The sequence below is a fragment of the Metarhizium acridum genome (genome assembly GCF_019434415.1).
Source record: "Metarhizium acridum strain ARSEF 324 chromosome Unknown scaffold_269, whole genome shotgun sequence".
NCBI lineage: Eukaryota > Fungi > Ascomycota > Sordariomycetes > Hypocreales > Clavicipitaceae > Metarhizium > Metarhizium acridum.
The window spans coordinates 200,073-227,649 of NW_027094023.1; the positions used below are offsets into that span (position 1 = coordinate 200,073).

Consider the following 27,577-nt stretch of genomic DNA (forward strand, 5'->3'; position numbering starts at 1 on the left):
GAGGAAGAGAGTAACCGGGGTAATTTTATTCCGCTCATGCTATTTCCGGCTAGACTTGGCCAGGGAAGGACTCGTAGCGGTGGTGCAATTGCACCCACCCCACGCCACCCCACCAGAAAGGGCAATTGCACCTGACTCAAGTGGATTCAATGCCTGGCGTTGAGCTTAGACAAATGCAGGAGACAAATGTGCTTGACTGAACCCCCGTGTATCCTCCAAATCGTGCAGAAGCCAGAATTGCAATCAATATCGCCGCGTATCGTGCACATTCCCTGTCGTCCTACATCAGAAAGCGGCATTGGGAGTACGAGATATGACTCCGACATCTCCCTCAATATCTGGGCTTAGCTTTCTTTTTTCGGGCCGTGCTATTCGTGCTACCAACCCTAACTATTCGTGCTAATGCCCCACCTTGATTTTAGGCCTACACCCTAACCTACCACGCCCCGCCATATAATTTCACATACATTGCCCTGGCAATAAGGGAGTTATCACGAAATACGATTCAAGACGCAACGACGACGAAGACTCATAATACGGTCGCGGGCGCGGTCAGGAAACGCTGCAAATCGCACATATACTCGATCAACAGGTAGACAAGCCACGGAGCAAGCAGCAGTATTAGAGTCGGCGGAAATTGAGGAAATTATCCCTCAAACACAACCAGAAGAGCCGCAGCTTCGATGGATAACCCCTTGGGAGCCCGGGCAGCGCCCACGGCGGCAGCGGAATATTTGACGGCCCGTGAATGTGTACACATTCATCAAAAACACCGGAAATCGCGTTTTTAAGCGATTTGTGCCCTGCCGGTACTCGCCTGAGCTCGTGTTATTAAAAAATGAATTGAATTACCGATTGAATTTTTGAAAAGCGGGCGCGACCATGTGGGTGTATGTGAAAATGTATGGTGGGGTGTGGGCAGTTAGCCACTAGGCCAAATCGACCGGTAGTAGCACGAATAGCTAGGGTTGGTAGCACGAATAGCACGACCCCTTTTTTCCGCATATTTGGCCAGTTTTAGTAATCCCGTCCCCTTCACAATGTGGGCAGCCTGAACCAGCCATAACTGATGAAAGCTTCCTCCTAGAGGGGGTCTATTAGATATGTCTTCGCATTTGGTGACCAGATTTCTGACTTACAAGGATGCCTAATTTCGTGTGTCCAAATTTATTCAACTGTTGGGCCCGCTGCGTCTTTTTTTTTTTTTTTCGTAGGGGTTGCTTCCCATTTAAATGACACAGATGTCGCCACCGAGAAACCCGCTTGTCAACCAACGTTCAACAGCGCCAACACACAGCCTATTGCCATGGCACCCCCAGGCTTCGACGATGTTTCAATATTCAACGAGGCAGAGGTGTCCTCGGTCATCTCCGCAAAAGATGCACCTCATTTCTTTGAGAAATATGGTGTGTTCTACCAAGAGAACGCGGAAATCGGGCAATGAGCCAGCTCATTGGCCGGGAAGGCACTCTCTAATGATGTTCTCAACGATTTGAAACCCATCCTTCAAAAAGACGACGTGAGTACTCTCGTAGAAAAGGGTTTATTGTGCTACTATTGACGCCGTTCAGCGTCTTCAATCCATTGTCGCACCATATCTCGAGCACGGGCCGTCCTTTTGCTTTACTCTCGGTTCGGACAAGGGGAACGTTTACGCTCTTACCACGATCCAAGATCTACATCCGAAAATAATATATATATGTATGGATGCCCGGAGCGCAACTCGAATTCTCGCATGGGTCACACATAGGTACAGTGAGAGGGGTGCCAGAGTCCCTCATCCTCATGACGTCTGCCACGTCGTGCTCCCGCAGAAAGTGGTTCGTATGGCCCAGGTAGCCGTCGCTCACATCCGCGCGGGTCGACTTGCTGGCGCCGAATTCGAGCGAGGTCGCCCCCCCGTCAGCAACGAGAATGTGCGATGCCGCCGCCACCCCGTGGGCTTCCAAAAACGCGACGGCCTCGGCGCGACCGAGTCTCCAGTGCGCTCCGGAGGGCGACATGGACCGGCAGCGCGCTGAAGTCGACGCTCCTGGCAAAGATGGCGTTGAAAAACACGACAACGCCGGCGCTGTTGAGGCCCGTCTTGGCGACGATGCCGGCCTCGGTGACGGTGCCGATGGCGGGCTTGGACGCGCCCGACGGCCGTATGTGGAGGATGACCAGTCTCTCTTTTTGAGCGTCCATCCACTGCTGCGTGGTTAATTGTGCCGTTCATCGTGGCTCAAGTTGTTGGCTTGGGGGAGGCGCTTACATCCCAGTTTTGCCCAGCTACACTCTTGGTGCTTGGTATATATATCTTACATTTCTTCAACGACATGGGGAACCGCCCGTTGTAGGAACGGCAAAAATTTTGCTGCAGTGCCCGTTGAACAAAAGACAAAAGATTTTCGACACCAATTAGTTCGACCCTATCTTGTTACTGGGGAGAAAGTGGCAGGAAATGGAACACGACGGCATGTTGTGGCAACTCATAGGGGGCTCGCTGGATGAGCCCCCCCCCCCCTTTTTTCTCCCTTTTCCGGGCCAGAATAAGGCGATTCATTCACAAATACCAGTCGGGGAATCGGGCTCCGCAAGTTCCGTTTTGCCGGCCTAGGCTTCCTTGCTTGCCTACACCTGCAAAGTTGTGGTAGCTCGGTCAATGACAGACATCGAACTGGTACATATACACTACACAACTTGAACTGTGAGCCTTGGCAATCAGGATGCAAAGGTCAGAGGGAACCAGCAGCACATACGGTTTAGATTGAGAGACGCTAGACTATTTACCGGAATAGATACCCGCAAACAAGATTGCATCCGGCTTGTCACTGGCAATGGCAAAGACAAACGGCCTGTTGAAGACCAAAGACTTGGGGTCAAGATTCAGGCTTCGAGTCATGATCACCGCCGTCGCGGCCGAGGCCTCTGTCCCCTCCTCATCCACCTTGACATAGGCTTGGTGGGCTATGGTTTGCACCTGGTTCTGGCCCTCTGCCATGTCTGTATATGCCCCTCCAATGGGATAGTCGAGCTTCTCGAGAGTATCAACCAGAGAGAATTTGCTGTCAATCTCAAACTTGGGGAACCCAAACTCGTCATATTTTACCGAGGTGAACTGGTCGCCAGAGCTGCCATTCTTAACTATGTCATCCAAAACGGCGCTGAGTGATGTTCCTTCGTTGGGCAGATAGGCGAAGAGCGAGGTTGATGGGTAGGATTCCGGCAGTGTGTACGGCAAACGAACGGCTTTGTATGTTGACGTCTCCAATGATGAGAGGTGTTGTCTGCGCAGATACATCATGTCTACCTCGGTCTGTTTATCCTTGGTGACGGAAAAGGCCTCTTTGCGAGTGTCGCGCGGTTCAAATTTTGTCTGCCACGTCCCCTTGAATCCGATGGCACTCACCAGTGCCAAATGGCTGTTGGTCAGGGTCGCTGGAGACAACATGTCTCGGATCAAGCCACGCGTATTGTCTGAGATCCACGCATTTATGTTTGAGGCAGCCTCGGCAAGGTTTGGATACTGTGCATGTTCCGCGTTGAAGCCCTTTAAGAAATTCTGGTAAGCGGGATAGAGGGTGACACTTTGATCTGTAAAGATGGCATTTGCGAGAGCCAGCGGACCGTCCTTGGCATCATTGCAAAGGGCCGTATGCAACGGGTGAAGGACCGACTCTAGCTCGCCCGCGCTCTGGAGACCAAGTTTCGTGCACAAGCCGAGTTTCTTGGCCTCGTCTGCTCCGCCAGCAAGCATTCCCAGTGCCATGGTGATGGATAGCGGTGATAGTATGACGGTCTCGGGAGCGCTGTCGTGGCCACACTGCTTCATGAGCAAGTCCCAGCCAACACGGCCGACTGACTGAAGGGATGGCGCCATGATGATGATGATGTTGATGATTCGGAGGCTTCTCGAAATGGATTTTTGACGGTTTCAAAACCCAGGTGATGTCTGAAGAATGTGTTTGCGATGAAAGCTGAGAATGTTGAAAGGCAGAATGGGCATTGCGATTTCATATGGATGAAACGAAGTTAGTTGGCATAGAAGCATCATGACACACATGACATCAGGTGCCCCACTCAGTACTGCACCTGCCTTCAAGGGACATGGAACGCTTGGATTTTCATTATTGATGCCTACTAAGTAGACGGGTGTTTGAACATCCGTCAAGGCAACTCATCACTTGCCGAATTGGTCGAAAACTGACAATGGCATGGTTCACGGAAGCAGACTACGCCTCGTTGCCCATGTTCCGGCCTAGCTGGCCAGGCTTCCTTGTGAATGCGACAGGCAGCCATGGTCAACTTGATCAGCATGAATATAGAATGGACTAGTGAGCGGACAGCATTAATGACGCCTGGGAAGGAACCAGGACGTCTAACAACAAAGTTGACCCCAATAATCGTCAAGCCTAGGCTGGACGAGCGTCTTGACAAGACCGGCATCATACGTAATATGGTGACGCCTTTTTTTTTCTTGCCTTCTTTTGCCACTCTTTTGGCGGCTCATTCATGAAATTATGGTGAGACTGGGTCGCATATTACTCCAATACACGGTCCTTGTTAAAAGCGGCCTTGTCTTCCTTTTTGACACCCACGGGAGAGGCACATCACAGCCGGTGAGACAAGTTTGAATGCGCCAACGAGGCGAGCTTCCTTTCTTCTCTTGTTTTAGCCTTGCGACATGACCTTCAGCTAGCCACGACGCGAGTGCACAAGCTCGCCGTGTTACCCGTGGCTTCGCTCAACGTCTATGCTTGTCTCACTCACTGACAAGACTTTGCCAGTAACATCCTTCGTCTTCCGGCCAGAACAATCAACGCCTTCACCGAGCCGGCGGGCATTATTGCAGAAGTGGCTAAATGTTTCAGTCATTCGAGTAACGTGACGACCAGTCGCCATCTCCTCCACGTAGAATGTAAACCACCAGCGATGTTCCGAGAGACAACCAAGCCGTGCAATGTTTCGCCACGGAGCCGCCATAGAGCGCCATTTCTCCAGATAAGTCAGATACCGGCCTTCAAAAAGCATGGAAAGTGCGTACATTGCCAATCTTGGACTACCAGTGTCGCTGCTGCGTCTGAAAAGACCGGCACAAGGGGCTTCTCAGCGGTCCAGAAACCCGAGAGTCCGAGACACGGGCAAACAGCAGCGCAAGTATTTCTACACAATTTTCAGCCATGGCGGAACTGGTGCTACCTCGATTATTGGCCCTGTCTCAGAACATTACTACAACGTGCTGCAAACGGTTGAGACAGCCATTTGCCACCCGCAGATGACTTGACGGGATACACTCACGAATCCTTATAAATGAACCATTGCGTTCGCTTCTCAAAGTATGCTATGTTTGTATACCACACCGAAACCCAGCTCCAAAGACAGAAATCTCACTTGATCAATATGAAGTTCATCTCAACCCTTCTGACCGTGCTCGTCAGCTCTGGCTTTGCCGGCACTGCAGCAGCAGCGGATAGCGTGAGTGACGGCCCTAGATATTCGCAAGGAGCTGTATTAAGGAAACTAGTGCGCATCTGCGTGCGACTGCCTCGAGCAATTCTGCTGCAACAGCGGGCCGTCTTCGCAGTGCTCCAACTTTGAAATCCCGGTATGCCGAGTTCAGAGGAGCGACACCAGCAGAGACTAACACCGAAAATAGGGCCAGGACTGCGAGGTTTGTTGAGGTCTATACTGCGCCAGATGTGGCTACCGGCGGACAATGTCGGCCAAAGGGGTGTACTCGAGGGTGACGCTGCCTCTGTTGCTCGTCATGTCGTTCATGTCGTCAGGACATGGCGATTCAGCGGCCTCCCCAGCAGCCGACTTGCTATTAACCGACGTAAATAGTACGTAGCTTGGAGACAAATACCAGCGGGCTGCTATGTTCGGTCAACGTTTTGCCAACGACTTCAACTTCAGTGATGCATAAGAACAGGCAGCAATAGTCTGCAAGTGCAGCCCATATGCCATGGCTCTACCAATTCAGGAGTGAAATTTTCCACGTCAATTATAAATTACCAATTACTCCAGCTTGAATATCTAAGCGGCGCCAACAGAAAAGGTATTTGCGCAACTCGCACCCGTTGTCACGTCATGCCCACGTCTACCGTAACAAACCTCCAGTCCAATGGATGCGCCCAAACAATTCCAATATCCCAAAAACACGTCAAGCAGCAATCGCGTGCGCCCCCGTCCCTTGTGACCCTCCCACTAGGGATGAAGAGTCATCCTGCGCAACGACACCCAGCAGATGGCAATCTGCGTCAACCTAACAGCAGCACATTAGCCAGAGCAAAAAACACCACGCAACAAAGGGCCGGCACTCACGTCGCAGCACAGCCGAGACCCAGCCCAGCGGCCGTCAGCCCGACGACCACATCGCCCGTCGAGTTCTCCTCGTCCGGATCCGACGCGTACGTAAAGCTCGAGCCGCCGTCGGCCCACCAGCTCTTGAACAAGCCGAGGCAAATCACGGCCACGACCCAGCCAATGGTGATGACGATGCCAATGGCCATGCGGAAGTGCGACCGGAAGTTCAAGTACTCGTATTTGCTGAGCGAGAAGCCAAACTGCACCAGCGACCAGAGGATCGTCGCCGCCGCCTTGGGGTGGGAGCGCCGCCGAGTTAGCTTCTTTCCCTTGTTTTTTTGCGTAGAGATGAACTCACCGGAGGGCCGAGGATGCCTATCAGTATGACGCCCGACTTGGAGGTGGCCACGCCGCCGACGACCAGGATGGCGATGCACAGGACGACGGACAAGATGCGCAGCATCAGGTCCATGTTGCGGAAGCCGCAGAGCCCAATGATGGGAGAGGACGGCTCGGCAAACGCCTTTGGTTTGGATGCCATTGTGAGCGAGGCTGTTTGCAACGGTCTGCGTAAACGAGCGGTGGGAGTTGATTGCAGCCGTCAAAAGTCGGCGTTGCCTGGATGGGGCGTTTGTTTTGGCTTTTGAACACTTTTGCAAAGCTTTCGGGATAAAAGATGTAGTCAAGAGCCGACCTCGGCAGAAAAGAATGCTGATTGATGACCAGGTCGGCAATTCCAGGCCAAGTCATCTATGGTACGTCGGTGAGTACGGTGTGGCCGCGGGCTGGACGAGCAAGGACGAGGTAGGGGCAGACAGACAGGCGATTGGCACCAGTCGACATTTATTATTTACATCATCAACTGATGCCATTGACTGATTTTTTTGCTCCATCGGGACGTGGAATTCGGGCGCTCGGTCCGCCAGGCCAAGGCGGCGTGCTTTGTCGATCCGCGCGCCGACGCCACGGCTGTTCCGTCCAGCGACAGGAGCCGGCAGTGTCTGTGCCGACAACAGGTTTTCCGTCCGAGTCCCTGCCGTCGTGCCTTTTTATTCGCCGTCGGCGTCGCAGCCCTATCTTGGTGGCCTGCCTCCATGAAATCTTGGGGATCGTCGCGGTGCTAGCCGCCTTTGGCGACGAGAAGCACACTTGGTTTAGCAACTTTATCCGTTTGTGGACGCCTTGGTGCTGCCAGCATTCCGCAGCAGATGCGACGTCACCATCATCATCACAAATCAGTTGATTTTCAATCTTTCTTTGCAATCTGACATGTGACAGCAGCTGACTCGCCAGCTCAGGGGGGGGGGCCAACACACGCTTCGACAGCACAGACTGACGAATCCCAAAAATAAACGGCATCGGAAATAATTTCTTTCCATCCTTCTGTACGCTATATATAAAAAGAAAAACCCCCGTTCTAAATAGTAGCGCCGCATCCCGCCCGCCCAACATGCCATCTCAACTCTACCAAGCAATCTTAGCCACCGGGCCGTTGGGGAACAGTCTAACAAGCAGTTTTCTAATCTCGTCCATGCAAAGAATACCCACGGCCAAAGGAAGGGGGAGAAGCCAAAACTCAATGGGAACGCTTGCTGTGCCAAACAACGACTGAATGCTGGGGACTTCGGTAACGAAAATCGCAATGGCCAGAGAAATCGCCATGCTCAGAATGAGCCAAGGGTTGCGCCTCTTCTCCGTGATGGGGTCGGCCTGCACGATGCTCAGCCGGCGATTGCGCACCGCCAGAATGTTCCCCCACTGCAGGATGACCAAGGTGACAAAGTAGACGCTCTGGCCGACGGCGTTGAAATGCGTCAGCTGATCCTCCGTGTAGCCGTAGAATCCGTCCGTGTACCTCTCAAAGGCAAAGAACAGGCTGCTGATGGGGATGCCCGCCTCCTTCCAGTAGTACAGGAAGAACATGGCGTGGGCCGTGACGGTCTCCATGAAGCCCGTGAAGAGGTAGGCCTGGAGGTAGATCTTGAGAGTGATGAGGTGGTCCCTCTTGTGGTTTCGGGGCGGCAGAGACAGCAGGTCAAACTCCTCGCGCTCCATGATGAGGGACAGCGAGAGGAAAAGGTCGGTGAAGACGCAGATGATGATCATGAGGAACGAGCTCAGCGGGAGAGGCACGCCGAAGAAGACGTTGACCAAGACGGGCCAGATTTCCGACCACGACCCGGCGGGGAGCAGGTACGCAATCACTTTTTGGAGATTCTGGAACACCAGTCTGCCCCAGCGAATGGCCTCGATGATGGAGTCGAATCTGTCGAGCAGCACCAGGTCGGCCGCCTCGATGGCAACATCGCTGCCCGTGACAATGGCGACGCCAACATCGGCCGCCCGGAGAGCAGGGGCGTCGTTGACACCGTCGCCCGTGACGGCAACGACATTGTCGCGCTTGCGGAACTCTTCGACGATTCGCAGCTTCTGCTCCGGCGTGGTTCTGGCAAAGACGATTTCTCCGTACTCGCAAATCATGTCCCAGTCTTCTGGCCCCAGATTGCCCAGATCCTGACCCTCGAGCAGCAGGCTGTGTCGCTCGCCAGACTTCCGAGCATCAGCGAGCTCCGCGGCGGACATCACCTTGTCGCTTTTGATGGTCTTGATGGTGTCGGGGTCGCGCTCGCTGCTGAAAATACCAGTGTTGCGGGCAATAGCGGCGGCAGTCAGGCCATAGTCGCCGGTGACCATGAAGAATCTGGCGCCGGCACGTCTGCATTCTGCAACTGTGTGTGCGGTTTCGGGTCGAGCGGGATCGATGATGCCGAGAATTCCAACAATGGTGAGATGCTCGGTGGCACCAAGAGCAACCTCGTCACTGAAGGCATTGGTGCCCACAGCATTCTTTGCAGTAAACGTCTTCTCGCAAAGAACAATGACACGTTCCGCGTTGCGAGAGAGCTTGTCCTGGTAGGTTTTGAAGGCGGACCGCGCAGTCTCGTCCATGGGCTGAACCGTGTTTGTCTTCCTGGACCAGTACTTGGTGCAAGTTGGCAACAGAACATCCGGCGCGCCCTTTACGAAAACTTGGTATTCGTTCAACGAGGCATCGCTGTCTGCCTCCTTGCGGTGCAACGTGAGCATCCACTTGTTCTTGGAGTTGAAGGCGATCTGAAACAGACGAGGCACAATGGCCGTGCCAAAGTCGCCGCCCTTGGCGGTGGCTGCAAGCCGGAGAACAGCGGCATCGGTGGCATTTCCTTGGACCTCGCGGCTGAAAACGGGCAAATTCATGGTTGTAGGGTCGAATGTAGCATCGTTACAATGAGATGCAGCTGCAAGAAGTCGGGTAGAGCTTGCCTCAGCCTTCTCGCTGTTGCCGGCGCGGTAGAATTCGTCGAGCTCGATCGGTCCGTCGATAAACGATGCCGAGTTGACATGCATTTGGTTTTGGGTCAGGGTGCCAGTCTTATCTGAGCAGATGACATTGACACATCCCAGGGTTTCAACCGTAGAAAGACCCTTTGGTAGGATATTGACCACCTTCATCTTCCTCGCCACCATCATCAGAGTCAGAGCAACGGCCACGGGCATGCCTTCGGGAATAAAGGCCACCACGCAGCTCATGACATTGTTCAGCATGGCAACGACATTCATAAAGCCATAGTGGTCCCGACGCAGCCAGCCGAGCCAGGTGAAGAGAATCAAAAGCGCCAGGCAAATAGTCAGTGCGACAATGATGTAGACAAAGCGCCAAATTTCCTTCTGAATCAGAGTAGCACGTTCTTCGGTAGAAGCGGTGGCCTTGGCAATACGACCCATGACGGATCGAGGACCTGTCAAGACGACGACGCCGACACCGCTGCCGTTCACGACCAGCGTGCCCATGAGAGCAATGTTGCGGCTCTCCAAGAAGTTTTGGTCCGTCATGTCAACGGCACCCTCCACCTCGTCGGATTCGCCAGTGAGAACCGCACGGTCGAATCGAATATCTCCAGAGTGGCTGATGAGACGCATGTCGGCAGGCACCTTGTTGCCGATTTTGAGATGAACGACATCTCCACTAACAAGTTGCGTGGCCGGCATTTTTTTCAACTGCCCATCCCTCATGACCAGCGCTTCTGCTGGCAGCAGGTCGGTGATGGACTTCATGGTTCTCGATGTCGACCAGTCTTGGAAGGCAGAGAAACCAGCCTGAAGCATAATGACCAGTATAACCAGGATAGCAAGGGCAAGATTAGTAGGGGACGGGGGGTTACTCAGGGGCCTCCAGCAGATGAAGAAGACAATGACGCCAACCCAGAGAACGGAACAGAAGCCGCCAAAGACGTACATCAAGATCTTCTTGAGATAGTTAGTCTTTGGCTTTGGCAGGGTATTGCCGCCATCTCGCTGGAGTCTGTTGGCAGCGGAGCTCTCAGAAAGACCTGACGATTCGGAAACATTGAGTTGCTGACACAACTGGTCGGCCTGGAGTCGATGGAAGGTCAAGTTTGCAAAGTAGTCCTCGTCGTCCTTCTTGCTTGATTTGATGTCAGCCGAGGAGTCGCTTTCAACCTTGCGGGACTCGGCGACCTGAATAGAGAGGGTTCGATATGTAATCGGAAGGCCGGAATAGGGAGCCGTGGTGATGCCATCACGGCTCATGGATCTTCGACGGGACAGGGAGCGAGAGTCTCTGCGATTGCCCTGATCTGCAGCTCTCCCCCTAGGGTGGGCTGCATCATCGAAGGCAATGCGAAGGTCGCGGTCAGCTTCCTTTTCGAGTACTTCGCCAGCCGAGCGGGAGGTGTCTTCAGGCATTGTGGGTGATTGCCTCTGCCAGACACAATCACGCAGCAACAATCTTGCGTCTAGAGTATGGGCGAAGGGGAGAAACAAGGGCAAAGATCCAATAACAAGCACAGTAGTATGAAACCGTTCCAGAGCTCTGCAGGGACCTTTTGCTGCGATGCTACTCAACCTGCCACGTTCTTCTCTCTTTGTGATGCAGGAAAGGAGAGACGAAGTCAACACTGCAGAGTACGTGGCACAACAGGTTCCTCAAATAGCAATGGATTATCACAAGGTACACACGCTGTCTTTAGAATTTGCAACCCGGTTCTGGCCTTATATGGACAAACCGGCCGGCCATGTCTGCTGTACTGGGGGGTGGCCGGCGGTGGTGTTGGTTGCTCTCAGCCATGTGGCCAAGAGAAGGCAATCTTGCACGTTCACGCTCATCAGCGGCTGAGGATTATTCCTCACGCCAATGAGAATCGGGATCCATTCTTTCTAGCTCCCAAAGTGAAGCCATCCGTGTCATCTGCCCCTCGCGTGCGGCGCCCGTCGACGGGCAAACTTCCTCTGGCGGGCATAACAATGTAGAAAGAAGACGAATAACAAATCGCGCATACATACAGGAATTTGACGATATCGAAGCCCAGGTTCTCAGCCACGAGGCGTGTCAGTATGTCACAGGATCGTTGCGTTCATCTTGCCTGAATCGGTAAGGGAAGAAACGTGTCTGCGCCGCTCTCATCAACGGGTGGCTGTTCACCATGTCAGCTTTTGCTCTCCACGGACAAGTCTTGTCATCTCGAGATGAATTTTACTCTGACATGGCCGGAAACTAGGTGTGCTGTGGAGATGGCCAGCGTGAACCTATTGGAACAAGGCTGTGTGTGCGTGTGTGTGCTTTTTTTTTGGAACCCATTCTGTGCCTGCTAATGATTTAATCATTGGAGCTGATCCAAGTTCTGGAACGCTCTGGCTTGGTCGGCTATGCCTGTTGTTGGCCTGTTATTCTGGCAATCGTCCCGTCGGCGGTTTCGCCGTTTGCAGCTATTTGCTTTCAGCTGCGGTCGACTTGCCGCAACCGCAGACATCAATTCTGCTGAAGCCGACGGCATAGAAGATAAAGGAAGAATAGATTCAAAGCTGAGAACTAAATTATCTCGCCAATATTACGTCTTCTGTTGCAGTTCCAATCAGTTGGTCTTGGAGCATCTCGTTGGGGCGGAGCTTCAATCCACTTAGACTTATTGTTCACATGGCCAATGAACTAAATAACAGGTAACCTAAGCCCATTTCCTGTTTCAATATTCTTGGTTCAAAGACGATTTCCCTCAGCAGCTGTTACATTGTTCTCAAGGTGAGTTGTCACACTGCCATATGCATACAACCCATCATCCAGTCTAAGGATTCGCCCCAACCATGTGCAATCACTACACCATCCCGGCAATCGTCTGTATCATGCTGTGTGACAGCCTGATGTCCTTAATTGCTGCCGGCATTTCCAATAAAAGACATCTCAGTGCCACGCCTTTCGCCATTACCGATCGTAAGCAAGCCAAATTGATCAATCGAGAAATGCAACTTTGGCGGAAAAGGCGCCAGCTCATCATCATCCATCAGCTTCAGCATGTCTCAATACCATCATTCCATGGCCCATTGGCTGACACACTAGCGGTGCCGTTTTCCGATAGCACCCGCCTTCCGTCTTACCAAGTTTTGCCCCGTTCGATATGGTGCTCTGCCATGCCTCTCTCTATCCGCTCACCCCTGCTTCACGGCCTCGACCCGTGAGGGTCCGCGTCGCATTTTGATCGGTCGTTAAACAGGCAGAACGCACCTTTCCTTGGGGGCGAAAAACGCTGTCCCACCGAGCCACAGCAGTCCAATCCAGGAACTATGATCTCACAATGAAGCTTCTGGGGGGTGGGATGCTAGGGCTGGAATCGGTCAAGGTACATATTGGTAAAGCGATCCTTGCATAGTACACCCACTGTACATGTGAAAAATAACTAATGGATGGGAAGCACGATGGCTGCGATTAGGAACAGAGGCCGCGCACTGCCGTGATGAAGAGCAAAGTGTCTTGCCCTGTCTTTCGCGTTATTCCAAAGAAAAAAGAAAATCTTCCCTTGAATTGCCCCATGGATCAGACCTTGAGCAGATTCACCCGCCCATTTCCCTCTTACCGTCTCGAGTCTAGACGGGTCGAGAGAGGCGCCTGGGCCTTGCCACAAAGCTGTCCGCCACAACGGTGGCGATTCATGACGGTGTGATAAATGACATGGACCCTGTAGGCCTGCCACCCCGACGCTTTGGCACAAGTTGAGTTGCTATGGTCGGGTGCTGCCATGTTGTCACAGAGTGCTGCTGCAGGTAGCTAACTATAGCCCCCTAATATCCGGTCCGTTCTCGTGGTCCGCCAGTCGGTGCTCACTGTTGAGCATTCGAATGAGGCGGGTAAGCCCAGAGCTGCAACGACGGAGGAGGATGGTGCTCCTTTAGTTGTTTGTCCAAGACGATATTCTACTGGCGACATCTTTATACCGGTCAACCCTGCTAGTATATTTCTATTGTCTGTCCCACACGCCTTTCTGATACCATTTCTCCGTCCATCATGCCATGAAAGTAACTCTCACCGACAAGCTGCCACGTCCCATCTTCCAAGTCGCTCACACCATCATCCGCAGTCCGTTGACGCCGGAGCAAAAAGGGCACCTGCGCGCCGGGAATGATGAAGACCGCATCACCAACTTTGGAGTACGGTGGTATCATCCCCATGTATCCTCGCTCTGTAGTAGCGAACATGCGTTCTCGTGTGTGCGGTCCCGCAACGTTGGCGAATCTACCACTGTCCAAGGCGTAGTATGTCATGTCACTACCGAGCCTCTCTTGCTCCTCAGCACTGAGGCTTGCTTTCAGTGGGTTCATGTCTGGTCCACACTTGAACAGCGTCTTGATGAATCCTTCGACTGCTTGATAATACGTGGAGAAAATCGGGTCCGCGGGCCGAGTGCCGCTTGGTGTTCTATCGCCAAGAAGTGTCCTCCAAAAAGCTTCAGTGAGAGAAATGCCAGTAACATAGGGCTCGCTGAGCGATCCGTTCAAGGCTACCTCTCGACTATCAGCAAGGTTCTTGAAGCTTCCTGGAAACTTCTCCGTCTTGACAACCCCATTCTTAGATACACCGAAAAATTGAGGGCCCAACTCCTTGATGCAGTCCACTTGGACACCCTCAGTAATGAGAGCAAGCCCGTCGTCACCCAACATCATCTTCAATTCTTCATCAGCAACACCTGATGCACAGTACGAGTTCGAGGTGGGATGGCGCCACAACATTCCTGCCAATCGCTTGCTACTCCAGTCCGGGACCCAAGACAGTTGCAGATCGTGATTGCGATAGAATCCAATGCCTGCTAGATGAAGAATGCGAGAGGGGTGCTCTTTTGATAGTAAATATTCGGCCGTCCTCAAGAATGGGCGCTCGATTGCCGAGTTGTAATCAGGCATGATGTCGCCAGTTTCCGCAGCCGCGCTGATTCCTTGTACCGCAAATATATTATCTCGAGCATCTGTAGCAGTTGAGTTGATACTGGATATCAGGAGATCAAAGAGCTGTGTGGAGTGGTTGGCCTGAATAATCTCGCGAAGACGGCCAAGTGACGCGATCTGTACTCCCGCATCCATGGGAAGCGGATCGAAGCTCCGCCAGTAGATTTTCGATATATGCCATACATGGTTCGGGTCACCGGTGAAGAGCGTTGTCATCAATGATGAAAAGTAGTCCCAGGTAATGAGTTCCCCTCCGTACGATATAATGACCTTTTTCGACACTGCAATCTCCTGAATGACCCAGCACCTAGCCCAATAGTCATGATTGACAAGCCGAGCTAGCGCAGTCCATCCAGGACTCTCAATGTTTAACTCCATGAGCGACATCGCTTGTCGTCTGTTGGTCTCGTCAGAGTCTATGCGACGACGAAGATGGGAGAGAAACCATACGGCGTCGTTGGCGTCAGACTCATGACCAAGCCATATAAGAGTGTGGTATGAAGATCCATATATCTTCCTCATTAACTGAACCTGGGAGCTCTTTTCCTCATTGTCTTGTTGATTGATACAAATCGAGTCTATCCATATATGCCTCGTCATAAGAAACGAGGCTCTGTCGTGCACGATTTGATAGACTCTTTCAGAGACGTCTAGTCTACCTCCATCAAGGATTAGCCCTTTCCGGGTTTGTTGACTGCCCCAGGTGTAAGAAATCGTTTCAAACTTTATTGCCTCATCTAAACGCACGTGGACCAGTTCGCATTTGACGGGGCTCCATGGCGTTGACTTGGAAAGTTTTAGCAGACGAATTTCTCCTGGAGCAAGAGCAGAATATATGTAAGACTTGAGCGTTGTGACATGTGCTGCCGTCTTCCCATCTGTGTAAGAAACCAAAGACGCACTGATTTTAACGAGGAATTGAAGACAATGTCGCACCGCCGTAGCAACAAGTCCTCCAGCCCTCCGAAGACCAGTCAAGATTTTGGGCCAGGTAAAATTCCAGATTCTGGTCACTTCACTGTTGAAAGTTTGTACGGGGTTATCGACCATGATCAGCCACATGATTCCAGGCACGCATATGAAGGACAAAATTTGTGACAAGACCGAAAAGGTCCAACAAGCGAAGCTCCAAATGGCTCCTGCATTGCGGAACAAGAACGACAGCAAAACGTAAAATGACAATTCAGACGCTTCGATAAAGAGTTTCGCAGTAAGATCATCGTCAGCATCATCGCGGCTGGCGAACCGTCGGAGGGTGAGGGCAGTCGTTCGCCATGACGTTTGTCCGAAGAAAAAGAGGTACATGTGAACGAGAATGAAAATTGTGTTCGCAGGAACGTAGTACCCATACAGCCCTATATTTGACAACACCGAGGCACAGACTTTGGAAAGTACGGTGTCTTTCAATGCAACAAAACCCGCTTTAAGACCGAGAGCGCCAATAACGATCAAGGTTCGTAGTTTTGGAGGAAGGGCCAGGAGTGCGGCGGCCAACTGATTTGGCGCTGCATTTGATGATGCCGACATTGTATTTTCGCTGGTGCTAAGATGTTTTGTAAAGTTGACTGTAGGGGCTCAAGCTGCCGCCCGAGATCATATTTATGGCCAACTATGCCAACATATCGATGTGAGCGGAGCTGAGTTCCAATATTCAGGTCTGGTTAGAAATGTATCACAAATGCGCCCATTCAGCGGGGCTGAGCTGACTTGCGACAGCCTCACCGATAAACTCCCAAAGGTAGAGTACGCAGTCAGCCTCGCGCATAATAATGAGAAATCTCATGCCGACCTTGCCGGTTTATTTGTACCAGACTCCTTCCGGAGCAGGCACGCCGGAGAGCCTGACCAGCAATAGCGGCAGGCAGACCACAGCAACATACACTGATCTCCACGGCTTTAACTCTTGTGAACGTATAGTCATTTTCCCTAACGAGTCAAAGGTTGCAGCCCGCCGCCACACTGAATAGTGGTCCCACCGTGTGCAACTTGCACGCAACGCGGGTGCCGCTCTTCGCAATATCGCTCTCTAGCTAGGCTGACAAACACTGCTTAATTACACCATACTCATTGAGAAACTATAATGGCGATGTGAATAGAGTTAGTAATGTGCTTTAATTTTTTTGGCAAACACAGTATAGAGAAAGGGGGGGGTGGAAGGGGGGGGTGGAAGGGGGGGGAGACACAAACACAAAATATGGGGCGTGGCAGCGCCTACCCAAGACCAAAAATCGTCAGACAATTTCCCATTACACAAACTTCAGATTAAGCATAGAGAAGCTCGGCAGCTTAAACGGAGTGGCACAGATAGCTTGGTAATAAGTCGATACTGTCCACATGTTGCACTTTTACCTTTGGAGGAGAGTTTTGCTTTGAACACCACGAACGAACCTCAAACCCGTGGTTCTAAGTTGCGAGGAAGAAGCGAAATGATTAGCTGGAAAAGAAATTGAAGCTAGATTTAGACGCTGCCATTGGAGCAGATTCAGGGCATATTGACGGGAAGGACGAGCAGTAGCAGCAGAGATGCGTGCCATGGCTTTGAGCATGTCGAGGAATAATGTAGCAGCCGGAAATTAGACGCCAAGCTTGAGCAAGGAACTCACCAGCCACAATGGTTCCTGGCTCCTTCCCCTTGGCACCCAGGTGGAAGCCAGGTTGCCACGCTAGTGGCTGTTCACCGCCACACTTGAGCCACCCGCGGGGTGATTTGGACTGGTCCGATACGGAGCGCACAGTCAATCAGACCATCAAATCTCTGACATTTATGCTGTGACTCATGTCACGAATTGTTGTGTCGCGTCGTATTTAAAAACGCAGCACTCTCCTGCCATTGACCAAACACTCCTCGCAAGACACAAAAACCATTCACCATGGCGACCATCTTTATTGACGAGGACATCGGCAAGGACGAGCCCACGCAGCAGGGCACTGAGGAGTCTCCCTTCAAGACGCTTCAATTCGCTTATCTCCAACACCCCGCCCAGGCCCAGTACCTGACACGAAAATCTGAGAGCGCCGACGATGAGACCGCCCGAGAATGGAAGCCTGCAGCCAAGTCTGCCATGAAAAAGGTTGTCAACTACTTCGAGCAACAAAAGAAGAAGGCTGCGCGCGAGCAGGAACTCGCCATCCACCGCAAGAAGGAGGAGGAGGAGCGCCACAGGGTTCTGGAGGAGGCCAAGAAGATTGTTCTCGAGGAGGATCCCAGCCTTCCCAAACCCGTCACCATTAAACTTGATGAAGCTGGTGACCACATTGCGCTTCGCAAGGCCGACGATGCCGAGAGCAAAGGAACCCGAGTCCGCGTGCTCGGCCGTGTCCATCGCGAGAGAAAACAAAAGGATGTTTTGTTTGTCACCCTGCGTGATGGCTATGGCTTCATGCAGGTGGTCATCTCTGGCAAACTTGCCAAGACGTATGACGCTCTCACCCTGACCCGTGAGACCTCGATGGAGATCTTTGGTGAAATGCGCGAGGTGCCCGCGGGAGCCCGCGCCCCTCTCAACCGAGAACTGCACGCCGACTTTTACAAGATACCCAAGCACTGGAGAGCCGTTGGCGGTGACGATGCCATCACCAACAGAGTCACGGCCTCTACTGAGCACGCCACTCTGCTTGACCTCCGCCACCTTACCCTCCGTGGGGAGAACGCCTCCTCAGTCCTTCTTGTCCGTGATGCACTGGAATACGCCTTCAACAGGACTTACCACGAAGCCCGGATCCGCAAGGTCAGCCCTCCTGCGCTGGTACAGACTCAGGTCGAAGGCGGCTCCACGCTCTTCAAGTTTGACTACTACGGAGCCGATGCTTTCCTCACCCAATCCTCTCAGCTGTATCTGGAGACCTGCCTGCCTTCCATGGGTAGCGTCTACTGCATCGAGAAGTCTTTCCGTGCTGAAAAGTCCCTGACTCGGAGACATTTGTCCGAGTTCACTCACATCGAGGCCGAGCTCGACTTTATTGACTTTGACGACCTTTTGGCTCACCTTGAGTCCCTCATCTGCCGTGTCCTGGAGCTGGTCCTGGAAGATCCCATGATTGCCGGGTACATCAAGACGCTTAACCCCGAATTCAAGGTCCCTGAGCGACCCTTTCTGCGCATGAAGTACTCGGACGCCATTCAGTGGCTCATTGACCACGACATCCCCAACGAAGAGGGCAACCCGCACAACTTTGGTGACGACATTGCCGAGGCCGCTGAGCGCAAGATGACAGACATCATCAACAAGCCCGTTTTCATCACCCACTTCCCCGCGCATATCAAAGCCTTCTACATGAAGAGGGACCCCGAGGATAACAGAGTGACTGAGAGCGTTGACTGTCTCATGCCCGGCGTCGGTGAGATTGTGGGTGGTTCCATGAGAATAGACGACTACGACGAGCTGCTTGCCGCGTGCAAGCGCGAGGGCCTTGACCCCGAGCCATACTACTGGTACATCGACCAGCGCAAGTAAGTCGGCCGGAACGATGCCGTTTGTCGCGTTGGGCTGCACGCAAAATTGCTAACCACGTTGGAACAGATATGGAAGCTCCCCTCACGGCGGTTACGGCATTGGTCTCGAGCGTCTCCTCGCCTGGCTGTGCAAGCAGCACACTGTTCGAGATTGCTGCCTGTATCCGCGCTACATGGGGCGCTGCAAACCCTAAACATTCCGCATTTCGTGTACGCACTGAGTTTGTGCCGACTGCATCTACTCTTTGTGTAGCTTTGCTTTGTGAAGGAGAAAAACGGATTCTGCTAGGAGTCATGGCATTGGACTTGGGTCGAAATTAACAGCGACGCGGTTGGCTTTTCATATTACATCGTAGCCGTGTAGAGGCATCAAAGACTTGGGGACAGATATTAGTCGAGCAAACGAAGTGTTGAAGAATGCAAGAGCTACGTGTTGACATTGGCCATGGTGTGTCTCGATAATTGAAGTGCAGTATTTAGCACCCCAACATGGCCTGGCCTTTTTTTTTTCGGACAACTGTCAAATTCACACAATATCCACGTGCTTGTGAGGCAAAGGTGAACAGCGTCTGCCCAAGTGCGAGGCAGTAGCCCACGTTCCATTCGCAACTTTGACAGTTGGAGGCTGACGGCGGGAGGGTGAGGATTCACGAGGCGTGGGAGCTGCACGAACCGTGAACATGGTCATGGTGGGTTGGGTGACCAAACGCCAGCCGTCAGACGCTACCAAGCCATTCCCATTCCATTATTGAAGGTTCAACCGGGGACTGGAAATTTACATTACGGGGCATGATTCATGTGTCATCTATGAAGCATGTGCATCTCCAGGTTCGCTGTCCCTACATGCCCATGCGGTGCAAATGCTTCCCGAAATATGTAGCGAGACCTCCTTTTCCACCCCGGTAAATCTAGTGCAGACGGCTAAACGGGCATGTTCATGACGCCAAGTGCACAAAACCCATATGTACAAGGTAAAAGAAGAAGTGGTAGAAAAAAAATGTACAAGTGAATGGTCAAGTGACCGTTTTCCACGCCGCCAATTGCTCATCATCAGCCACATGGGTCCCCTCCTCCGACCCCAATCACACCAAGAAGTTGAGCGTCTTGGAAACGCTCGGCACGCCGTTCTCATCCATGACAAACAGCATGTAATAGCCGGGCAGCAACACGCCCGAGTCGGAGGGGACATCGGCGGTGTACCGGTTGGTGCCGGCGCGGACCAAGGTCAGCGGGACGCGGCGCTGGTCGGTGTTGACGGTGTGGGTGGCGGTGCCGAAGCGGACCAGCGAGGCGGACGCGACGGGCGAGTCGGTGGCGATGGTGATTGTGCGGCCGGACAGGGCAGCCGAGCGGATGGCGGGGCGGGCGGCGGGCGCGCCGTCGGCGGTCAGCAGGTACTGCGGCGTGAAGACCTGGCCGTCAAAGTGGTTGGTGTTGCAGTCGCCGCAGAGGCCGCCGCCGGCGCTGAGCACGCGGGCGTCGGGCAGCAGGAGGGCGACGCTGTGGTAGACGCGGATGATGGAGTTGGGCTGCTGCTGGCGGAAGGAGTCGGCGGCCGGGTCGTACAGCTCGGGGGTCAGCTGGGCCGCGTCGTCGGAGAAGGGGACGGCCCAGCTCTGGCCGCCGGTGATGAAGACGGTGCCGTCCGGGAGCACGACCGACGTGTGGAAGGAGCGCGCGCTCCACATGCCGTTGGAGGCGAGGCGCACGTCGGCCGGCGACCCGGGGTCCCCGACGGCGACGAGGTGCGCGTGCGTCGTGGCCAGGCTGTTCTGGTACGAGGGGGCGCCGCCAAAGGTCAGGATGCGGCCCCGGGCGGCGTCGAACATGACGGCGTTGCCGTTCATCGAGTCGCCGCCGGGCCGGCGCTGCCCGGCCGGCGTGACGCTGCCGTCGCCGGCCGTCGTGTACCAGTTCATGGCCACGCTGGGCCCGGCCTGGAACACGCTCCCGTTGCGCCAGCCAAACAGCCAGCCGTGGTTGTCGGCGCGGTAGATGCCCTGCGTGTCGTTGGTCAACATGGGCCGCACCAGCGCCCGCGTCAGGTTCGTCCACGTCCGCGCCTTGGGGTCGTACACCTCGCCGTTCTTGTCGAACCACCCGCCGCTCCAGCAGCCGCCGATGGTGAAGACGCGCCCGTCCGACAGCGTCGCCGACGCCTGGTAGCCCCGCGGCAGGTTCATGTCCGGGCCCGGCGCCCACGTGCCGCTGGCAAAGTCGTACAGCGTCGTCTTGGACGCCGAGTTGCCCCCCGTCACCACCATCTTGCCCGTGCCGTCGATGGAGATGCCCGGGCAGAACATGTCGTGGTCCGTGTTGTCCACCAGCTTGGGCGTCACCACCCCCGTGGCCGGGTCCCAGATGGACGTGAAGACGCGGTCCTGCGAGGACCCCAGGTAGTTGTCGTACGTGTACGACGACCACACAATCACCTTGCCCGAGACGGGGTCGACGGTTGCCGCCACGGGCACCGTGGGAAAGTTAATCGTCGGGCCCCATTTGCCGACCCGGTTGTACGGCGCCGGGCCCGACTTGGCCTCGTACGCCTTGAGCTCGGCCAGGCTCGTCCACGGGCCGCCGTTGGCCTCGCTCGTGGCCCGGATGCGCACGTAGCGCACCGTACGCGTCTCAAAGTTGGCGTACTTGAGCGTCTTGTCGCCGCCGTACCAGGTCCCCGCCGCCACCGTCTCCCAGTCGCTCCCGTCCGTGCTGACGGCCACGTCGTGCTGCGCAATGAAGCCGTGGTCGTTGCCGTCCTGTCGAGGCAGCGCCGAGATGCCGTTGATGTTGTGCGTGGTCCCAAAGTCGACGACGATCTGGTGCGGCGCATTCGAGTCCTCAAACTTTGTGTGCCAAAAGGTGTCGTTGTTGCCGTCAATCGCCTTGTCGCACTCGTTGCCTGGCTCGAAGCTATCGCACCTTGCCTTCCATCCGGCGCGGTCGATCTCACCGTTGGCAATGGGCGGCGCGGCGAAAAGCTTGGAAAAGGTTGAGTTCTCGCGGTAGTGCTGTTTGATCTTGATTGTCCTCGGCACCAAGCCGGCAACCTGCCCTGCGAATAGGGCGGCAAGAAGCACAGTCTCGGTTGTGAGCTTCATGGTCAAGATGTGATATAGAACACTAGGCCTTCTTGACCAATAATAACAACACACCCACACTGAAATCACCACGGGAGGATTCGAGGGTGTTTAGCAACATGTGTAATGCGCCGCAAGTGCAAAACTGGAAGAGGGGGGTCATTATTCTTATTATTCTTATTCTTTTCCTTTTTTGCAAAGGCTCTCATGGACTCCGTAGTCTCAGCGGTGGCATTGAGAATTAGTATACTACAAACCCCATCCCTGACGGCTGAACGAAACACGAAGCAGGGATTGGCATGACACCAATGCCAGTTATCGTGACTCGGCTCCTCCAAAACAAATAAAAAATCCCGGCTCCATGAACCGTCGGGTTGGCGGGCTTGTTAGAATCTCTACGGTGTGTATACACAAGTACTATACGCAGCCAGTCATTCCAGTTCCACCCAGCTTCAGGCCACGAGGACAAATTTCCACATTGATAGATTCAGTCAATCAATGGTTTGGGGGGCTCAGCCGTTCCTCCCGAACGACCCCTGATCCCGGAACTCACATCACTGCTCACCGCACTTCACGGCGTCACCCGGCCTGCGGCTAATGCCAGGACCGCCAGCGGTTCCAGCAGTTCCAGTGGCCTGAAACCGAAAGATCGGGAAGGCGGCTCGCGGGGAAGAGCATTTCTTGCCATACGCAACTGCCCAAATACGAAGGTCCCCTCAGAACTGGCTAGCGCAGGGCTGGCGCGCATAAGACACGAACCCGGCCAGAACTAGCAATGCGGCGAATCAACGAAAAGGCTAAGATTGGCGATCGATAGTAAACAATGGGAAGCGAGGGGCGGAGCCTTGTTTCCATTGTCTCCAGGGACAAGGCAGAGGAGAAAAAAATCTGGAGACTTGGGGGCTGGTTGTCTGCAGTCCTCCTGATAGTAACTATAAGTGAGTTGTGGCTCAAATGTCGATCCTCACTTTGTCCCTGCTTAGCATTGCCTTCCCCTGTCAACCCAAAAGGAGTTTTTTTCTTTTTTTCTTTTTTTAAATCTAAGACATCCCGTCAGCGGACCGGCAGAGGTCAAAGCAAAAACCGGGGGGGAGGGACCAGGGAAATGGCATGATCGGATTATTAAATGGATGTGACATCGCCACGTCCGCCGCTGAGAGGATTCAACGAACTAGCTTGCTGCCAACGAGGCTGGCATTCCGGGCTAAGCTGTTCCGAGGGCTTGCTAGAACCTCCCAGCGGAACGGATGACGGACAAGGTGTCGGTGCAGAGAAGCAGCAAAGGGCGGTCGAGCAACTTATTTACAACCGTCATCCGATGATTCACGCACGCGCACTGATGCCATCTTGGACGCGGGAAATTCTAGTCAAGGGGAGAAAGAGACAACTTGGAGAACCCTGGGAAATAGCATTTTCGTATTCTATTCTTTGCCCCCTAGGTCTGTGCTCAAGCCCGCGAGCTGCCGTGGCAAGCTGTCTCGCGAGGTAGGCAAACACGATGAACTCTATTCCTTTGTCCCAGCAGCACAACTCGATCACGAGTCTACACAAACTCTATTTCCTTGTCATAAGCTCCGGTAACCGGGAAGAGCGTCTCCCCAAAGGCGGGCGGCCACGCGGCAGGCGTTTTCCAACGGTGAAGCTTACATCAGTCCACCCCATCTCTTGGATGTTGTCGTATTCAGTCTCTTGTTGTTGACAAGGAAAAGACAAGCTGAGACATTAAGTTTCTTTTTGTTTCAAGACTATGTCGACTTTGTTTTGCGGCATTTGACTTGATCCAGATAATATCGCTGCGATTCAGTGTCGAAACTCGGGGACAAGGATGGTTGCTGCAACTGAAGCACGCGCTCCGCATGCAGAGTTGCACCGTTAATCTGTTCGAAACAATACGAATTGCCACCTTGGAAAGTGGGAAATTCATTGAACCTTGCTGCCATACCAAGGGTGGGAAATGAACCCAAGGTTCCTCTAGGCTCTCTGGGCCAACAGTTGACGCGTTTGCTGCCAAAAAATGCTCTCAAGACTCAATGTCAAAGACGGTGAGCGTTAAAAAAAAAAAAACAACTCAAAGTCGCACGGTCTTGGGGTTTGCGCACAGACAAACCGCAAGCCGACCTGCCGGCTTCCTCTGATGTCGTGTTGACAGAAGGCTGCACAGCACCGTGGCCCGAAGCAGTAACCAAGAGTGTTGATCATGACTCTGCACCATTTTGCTCACTTCGTTTAGGCAGGCGCCCGGCCAATATCAGCGGTACATAGTTACAGAGTTCTATCTCTTATCTATCTGTCCATCCATCTCTGTACCTACATACAGAGCACATGGGTATGCAGGGTTCCGCTCATGGTAGTAACACTTGCGGTAGATGACGTATCGGACAACCAAGTCAATTCCCATGCGATGACACCATCCGCAGTGCGTCCTCACAGTTCGCAAGAGTTTCCCGACATAAAACATGCGATTGCGAATAGTAGTCGGATCCATACCGAGTCCCACCCACATCTTGAATATGAAAGCAGACAGACACACAGAAATCCCACGCAGCATGACAGGGTTCGCAGACCCGCCGCCGAAGCCCTCAATTTGAGTACATTGCGACCCTTCAACACGGTACATACGTGTCCAGCCATTTCAACGCTTGCTACCCGCACTCGACCGACACAGATTGACTACCTAGGTAATTGTTGCAGATGAACAAGCCTGTCATTGGAACACGAGACTCATCAAGGCAGGTGACATGACTTTTGAAGACGCCATCATTGACACCAGACCCTCGACTTGCTCGAGCGCACACGTTCAAATTCATGAAAAGCGGCCACGAGTCTCCGGTTAAAAAAATAAATAAATAAATAAATAAAAACCTTTCGCAAAACTCGCCGTCTACACTCTCCAGCAAACCAGACGGCATATGGTGGCAGAAACAAAGTAGCCCATGGCGCAAAACTTAATCAATGAGAAGCAAATGACGAAAACTCTGCGTGCAGAGTCATGTCAGATCTGCTCAGACGACTGATGCGAACAATCAAGTCATGGAAATAGGTAAGCAGAGAGCCCACTTGGCATTATCGCACGTCCGGAAATAGTAGTACCCCCATGAAGAGGATACTGGGCTTGAGAGTGCGGTTTTCGAGACGTGTTTGGATGCTTTACGGGGGATGCTGGCAAAAAGCAAAGCAACGTTGCCCAAATTCCTGCCCAGGAGCGCTGTTTCAAGAGATTTGCAAAGCAAGGCAAAGCATCATTCGTGGGCACAGAATCTGCATATGACGGAGTTGCAACGCTCGAACCATCATAATGGCATCGAGTGCATTCACAATGGATGGTAGGAAAATACCAGAGTATTTCTTGGTTGTCCACCTCCTATTAATGCTTTCGTAGGCTCCATGTTCATGCAAGCCTCCTAATTGTCTATGCGATTCGATGCATCATCTTATTATCTAACTGCCGTCTATATGCGTCTATCAGGTCGTCACGTCTGCAGTCTATCTTTTTCACCGCAGTCTCCGAACGTGTGGTCAGATCAGCACGCAGACGAAGATCAACTTGTCTAGAACAAAAAAAAAACATGGCCAAAATGTAAATGTGTCATGATGCCGCTTCATCCCGCTCCCCCTCCAAAGGAGAAAACCCAAAAAGGTGAAATTTTTCAAATATAAAAGAGAATCAATCAACGCCAACGTGGAATGCGAGCTCTGGTCTTATCTTTTTTTTGCGTATTCGTTACTGAGCCTTCATGGAAACGGGCTTCGTACCAAGTCCGTTGCTGTTGCGGAAGAACAAAACGCCTTTGCCAGCACCCTGAGCGTCGGCACTGGGCTCAACCCACTGGCACCAGCGTGCGCTGAGCCATAGAGCACGGATAAAACCCCAGGGACCATCCTTGGTATCAGAGCGGTAGTGCTTGCCCATGACAGGCTTGATAGCCTCGGAGGCCTCATCAGCATTATAGAAGGGGATGGAGCTGACATAATGGTGAAGAACGTGAGTCTCAATGATGCCGTGGAGCAGGTGTCGGCCAATGAAGCCCATCTCACGATCAATAGTAGCAGCAGCGCCGCGGACAAAATTCCACTCCTGGGCAGTGTAGTGAGGCAGAGTTGGGTCAGTGTGCTGGAGGAAGGTGATGGCAACTAGAGAGGATCTCGTTAATACACACGTGACGGAATCATGACAGGTTGCTTGCCAGGCCAGACTTACCAAGCCAGTGGTTCACCCACAGATAAGGGATGAAATACCAGACGGCCATATTAGCCCAACCGAATCGGTGACCGAGGTAGGCGAGAACACTGAAGGCAATGGCAAGACCAATGTCGGAAAGCACTATGTACTTGGCGTGCTTTTGATCAAAGATGGGGGAGCTGGGGTCGAAGTGGTTAACGCCGCCAAAGAAGCCGTTCTTCTTGCCTTTGCCACGGCCCTCACGCTGGCGCTCATGGAAGTCGTGGCCAGTAACATTGGTGAGGAGGTAGTTGGGCCATCCGACAAGCTGCTGAGCAACAAGGTGCAGCAGAGTGTAGACGGGCGTCTCTTCGCAAAGCTCGCCGAGCTCGTGAACCATTCGTCCAACACGAGTGGCTTGCTGCTCACGGGTTCGGGGCAGGAAGACCATGTCGCGCTCCATGTGGCCAGTGGCCTTGTGGTGAGCACTGTGGGAGAACTTCCAGCTGAAGTAGGGAACGAGAAGAGCCGAGTGCAGAACCCAGCCGGTCAAGTCGTTGATCGAGGTTGAGGTAGAGAAAGCACCGTGACCACACTCGTGAGCAATGACCCAGAGGCCAGTTCCAAACAGTCCCTGGAGAGCAGTGTATATGCCCCAAAGAACAAATCGAAGGGGAGTTGAGGGCACATTTTCAGGTGTCACGAAGTTGTGGAAGAGGTAGAAAGTAGAGGCGAGACAGACTATGTCGCGGAGGATATAGGCGTAACCTTTTAGGGCCGAGCGCTCAAAGCAATGCTTGGGAATGGCATCGCGAATGTCCTTGATGGTGAAGTCGGGGGGCGTGAAGGGGTTGCCGTACGTGTCGAGAAGCCCGGCGTACTCATCTTTGCTGGCATCGACATCGAGAGAGGAAAGCGACGAGAGAGAGGTAGACGATGCCGAAGGTCGGGGCGAATCAGCGGGAGTGACAGCGGCAGAGGACTCAGAGTCAGTGGCTGAGGCCGTGGCTGAAGTAGCGGTGCGGCGCAGCACCGTGTGCTTGGGTAGAGCAGTAGCAGAGGCCATGGTGTCGGTGTTGTCGATGGAGGACTAAGTCAATTGACGAGAAGAGAGAAGGAAAGAAATGATAAAGACAGGCCCAAGGCGCAAACCTCTAGCCAAGAGGTGCAAAATACCGTCAGGACAGGAACCGGCGGGGGGGGAAAAAAAATTGTGTTGCGCCAGCTGGTAGAAGTGGCCGCGGCAAAGAGCAATATATATTTATTTCACGGTTGGTTTTGTTGGGATGCAGGGTCGTGGGGCCAGGGCGCGTTGGGGTGTTAAGCCACAAA

General features: G+C 53.3%; 11 protein-coding genes across 11 annotated transcripts; 5 read left to right on the top strand and 6 right to left on the bottom strand.

Annotated features, from left to right (window-relative positions):
* Window positions 1-1,914: 1,914 nt before the first annotated feature.
* J3458_012676 (uncharacterized protein) lies at window positions 1,915-2,205 on the top strand (the record flags this gene model as incomplete). The annotated part of the gene is made up of 1 exon (XM_007814785.1): window positions 1,915-2,205. One exon carries the CDS (start codon window positions 1,915-1,917, stop codon window positions 2,203-2,205), a length of 291 nt encoding a protein of 96 aa, XP_007812976.1.
* An 80-nt stretch (window positions 2,206-2,285) lies between these two features.
* Window positions 2,286-4,622, bottom strand: J3458_012677 (uncharacterized protein). The gene has a single exon (XM_066120092.1). It carries the CDS (start codon window positions 3,860-3,862, stop codon window positions 2,765-2,767), a length of 1,098 nt encoding a protein of 365 aa, XP_065974914.1. The 5' UTR covers window positions 3,863-4,622; the 3' UTR covers window positions 2,286-2,764.
* Window positions 4,623-6,189: 1,567 nt separating this feature from the next.
* J3458_012678 (uncharacterized protein) lies at window positions 6,190-6,829 on the bottom strand (the record flags this gene model as incomplete). The annotated part of the gene is made up of 3 exons (XM_066120093.1): window positions 6,190-6,247; window positions 6,307-6,581; window positions 6,647-6,829. 3 exons carry the CDS (start codon window positions 6,827-6,829, stop codon window positions 6,190-6,192), a joined length of 516 nt encoding a protein of 171 aa, XP_065974915.1.
* Window positions 6,830-7,752: 923 nt separating this feature from the next.
* On the bottom strand, window positions 7,753-11,034 carry J3458_012679 (uncharacterized protein; the record flags this gene model as incomplete). The annotated part of the gene is made up of 1 exon (XM_007814783.2): window positions 7,753-11,034. One exon carries the CDS (start codon window positions 11,032-11,034, stop codon window positions 7,753-7,755), a length of 3,282 nt encoding a protein of 1,093 aa, XP_007812974.2.
* A 57-nt stretch (window positions 11,035-11,091) lies between these two features.
* J3458_012680 (uncharacterized protein) lies at window positions 11,092-11,598 on the top strand (the record flags this gene model as incomplete). The annotated part of the gene is made up of 1 exon (XM_066120094.1): window positions 11,092-11,598. One exon carries the CDS (start codon window positions 11,092-11,094, stop codon window positions 11,596-11,598), a length of 507 nt encoding a protein of 168 aa, XP_065974916.1.
* A 582-nt stretch (window positions 11,599-12,180) lies between these two features.
* J3458_012682 (uncharacterized protein) lies at window positions 12,181-16,285 on the bottom strand. Its single transcript, XM_007814782.2, has one exon. The coding sequence runs from the start codon at window positions 16,081-16,083 to the stop codon at window positions 13,564-13,566; it is 2,520 nt and encodes an 839-aa protein (XP_007812973.1). The 5' UTR covers window positions 16,084-16,285; the 3' UTR covers window positions 12,181-13,563.
* J3458_012681 (uncharacterized protein) lies at window positions 12,427-12,798 on the top strand (the record flags this gene model as incomplete). The annotated part of the gene is made up of 1 exon (XM_066120095.1): window positions 12,427-12,798. The coding sequence occupies one exon, from the start codon at window positions 12,427-12,429 to the stop codon at window positions 12,796-12,798; it is 372 nt and encodes a 123-aa protein (XP_065974917.1).
* A 1,032-nt stretch (window positions 16,286-17,317) lies between the features above and the next one.
* Window positions 17,318-20,339, top strand: J3458_012683 (uncharacterized protein). The gene is made up of 2 exons (XM_007814781.2): window positions 17,318-19,006; window positions 19,077-20,339. Exons 1-2 carry the CDS (start codon window positions 17,427-17,429, stop codon window positions 19,201-19,203), a joined length of 1,707 nt encoding a protein of 568 aa, XP_007812972.2. The 5' UTR covers window positions 17,318-17,426; the 3' UTR covers window positions 19,204-20,339.
* On the bottom strand, window positions 19,773-22,184 carry J3458_012684 (uncharacterized protein). Its single transcript, XM_007814780.2, has one exon. The coding sequence runs from the start codon at window positions 22,105-22,107 to the stop codon at window positions 20,092-20,094; it is 2,016 nt and encodes a 671-aa protein (XP_007812971.2). The 5' UTR covers window positions 22,108-22,184; the 3' UTR covers window positions 19,773-20,091.
* Window positions 22,185-24,306: 2,122 nt separating this feature from the next.
* On the bottom strand, window positions 24,307-27,457 carry FAH12_1 (Oleate hydroxylase fah12). Its single transcript, XM_007814777.2, has 2 exons — window positions 26,285-27,457; window positions 24,307-26,217 (listed from the first exon to the last, which is right to left on the bottom strand). The coding sequence occupies exons 1-2, from the start codon at window positions 27,309-27,311 to the stop codon at window positions 25,808-25,810; spliced, it is 1,437 nt and encodes a 478-aa protein (XP_007812968.2). The 5' UTR covers window positions 27,312-27,457; the 3' UTR covers window positions 24,307-25,807.
* On the top strand, window positions 24,431-24,920 carry J3458_012685 (uncharacterized protein; the record flags this gene model as incomplete). Its single annotated transcript, XM_066120096.1, has 2 exons — window positions 24,431-24,764; window positions 24,820-24,920. The coding sequence occupies 2 exons, from the start codon at window positions 24,431-24,433 to the stop codon at window positions 24,918-24,920; spliced, it is 435 nt and encodes a 144-aa protein (XP_065974918.1).
* Window positions 27,458-27,577: the final 120 nt, after the last annotated feature.

Bases quoted from the DNA above. Each gene is read 5' to 3' on its own strand.
- J3458_012677 (XM_066120092.1), bottom strand. From the start codon at position 3,862: ATGGCGCCATCCCTTCAGTCAGTCGGCCGTGTTGGCTGGGACTTGCTC.
- J3458_012682 (XM_007814782.2), bottom strand. From the start codon at position 16,083: ATGTCGGCATCATCAAATGCAGCGCCAAATCAGTTGGCCGCCGCACTC.
- FAH12_1 (XM_007814777.2), bottom strand. From the start codon at position 27,311: ATGGCCTCTGCTACTGCTCTACCCAAGCACACGGTGCTGCGCCGCACC. The intron at 26,218-26,284 runs GTAAGTCTGGCC...GATCCTCTCTAG, and splicing joins GTGGGTGAACCACTGGCTTG to TTGCCATCACCTTCCTCCAG.
- J3458_012683 (XM_007814781.2), top strand. From the start codon at position 17,427: ATGGCGACCATCTTTATTGACGAGGACATCGGCAAGGACGAGCCCACG. The intron at 19,007-19,076 runs GTAAGTCGGCCG...ACGTTGGAACAG, and splicing joins TGGTACATCGACCAGCGCAA to ATATGGAAGCTCCCCTCACG.
- J3458_012684 (XM_007814780.2), bottom strand. From the start codon at position 22,107: ATGAAGCTCACAACCGAGACTGTGCTTCTTGCCGCCCTATTCGCAGGG.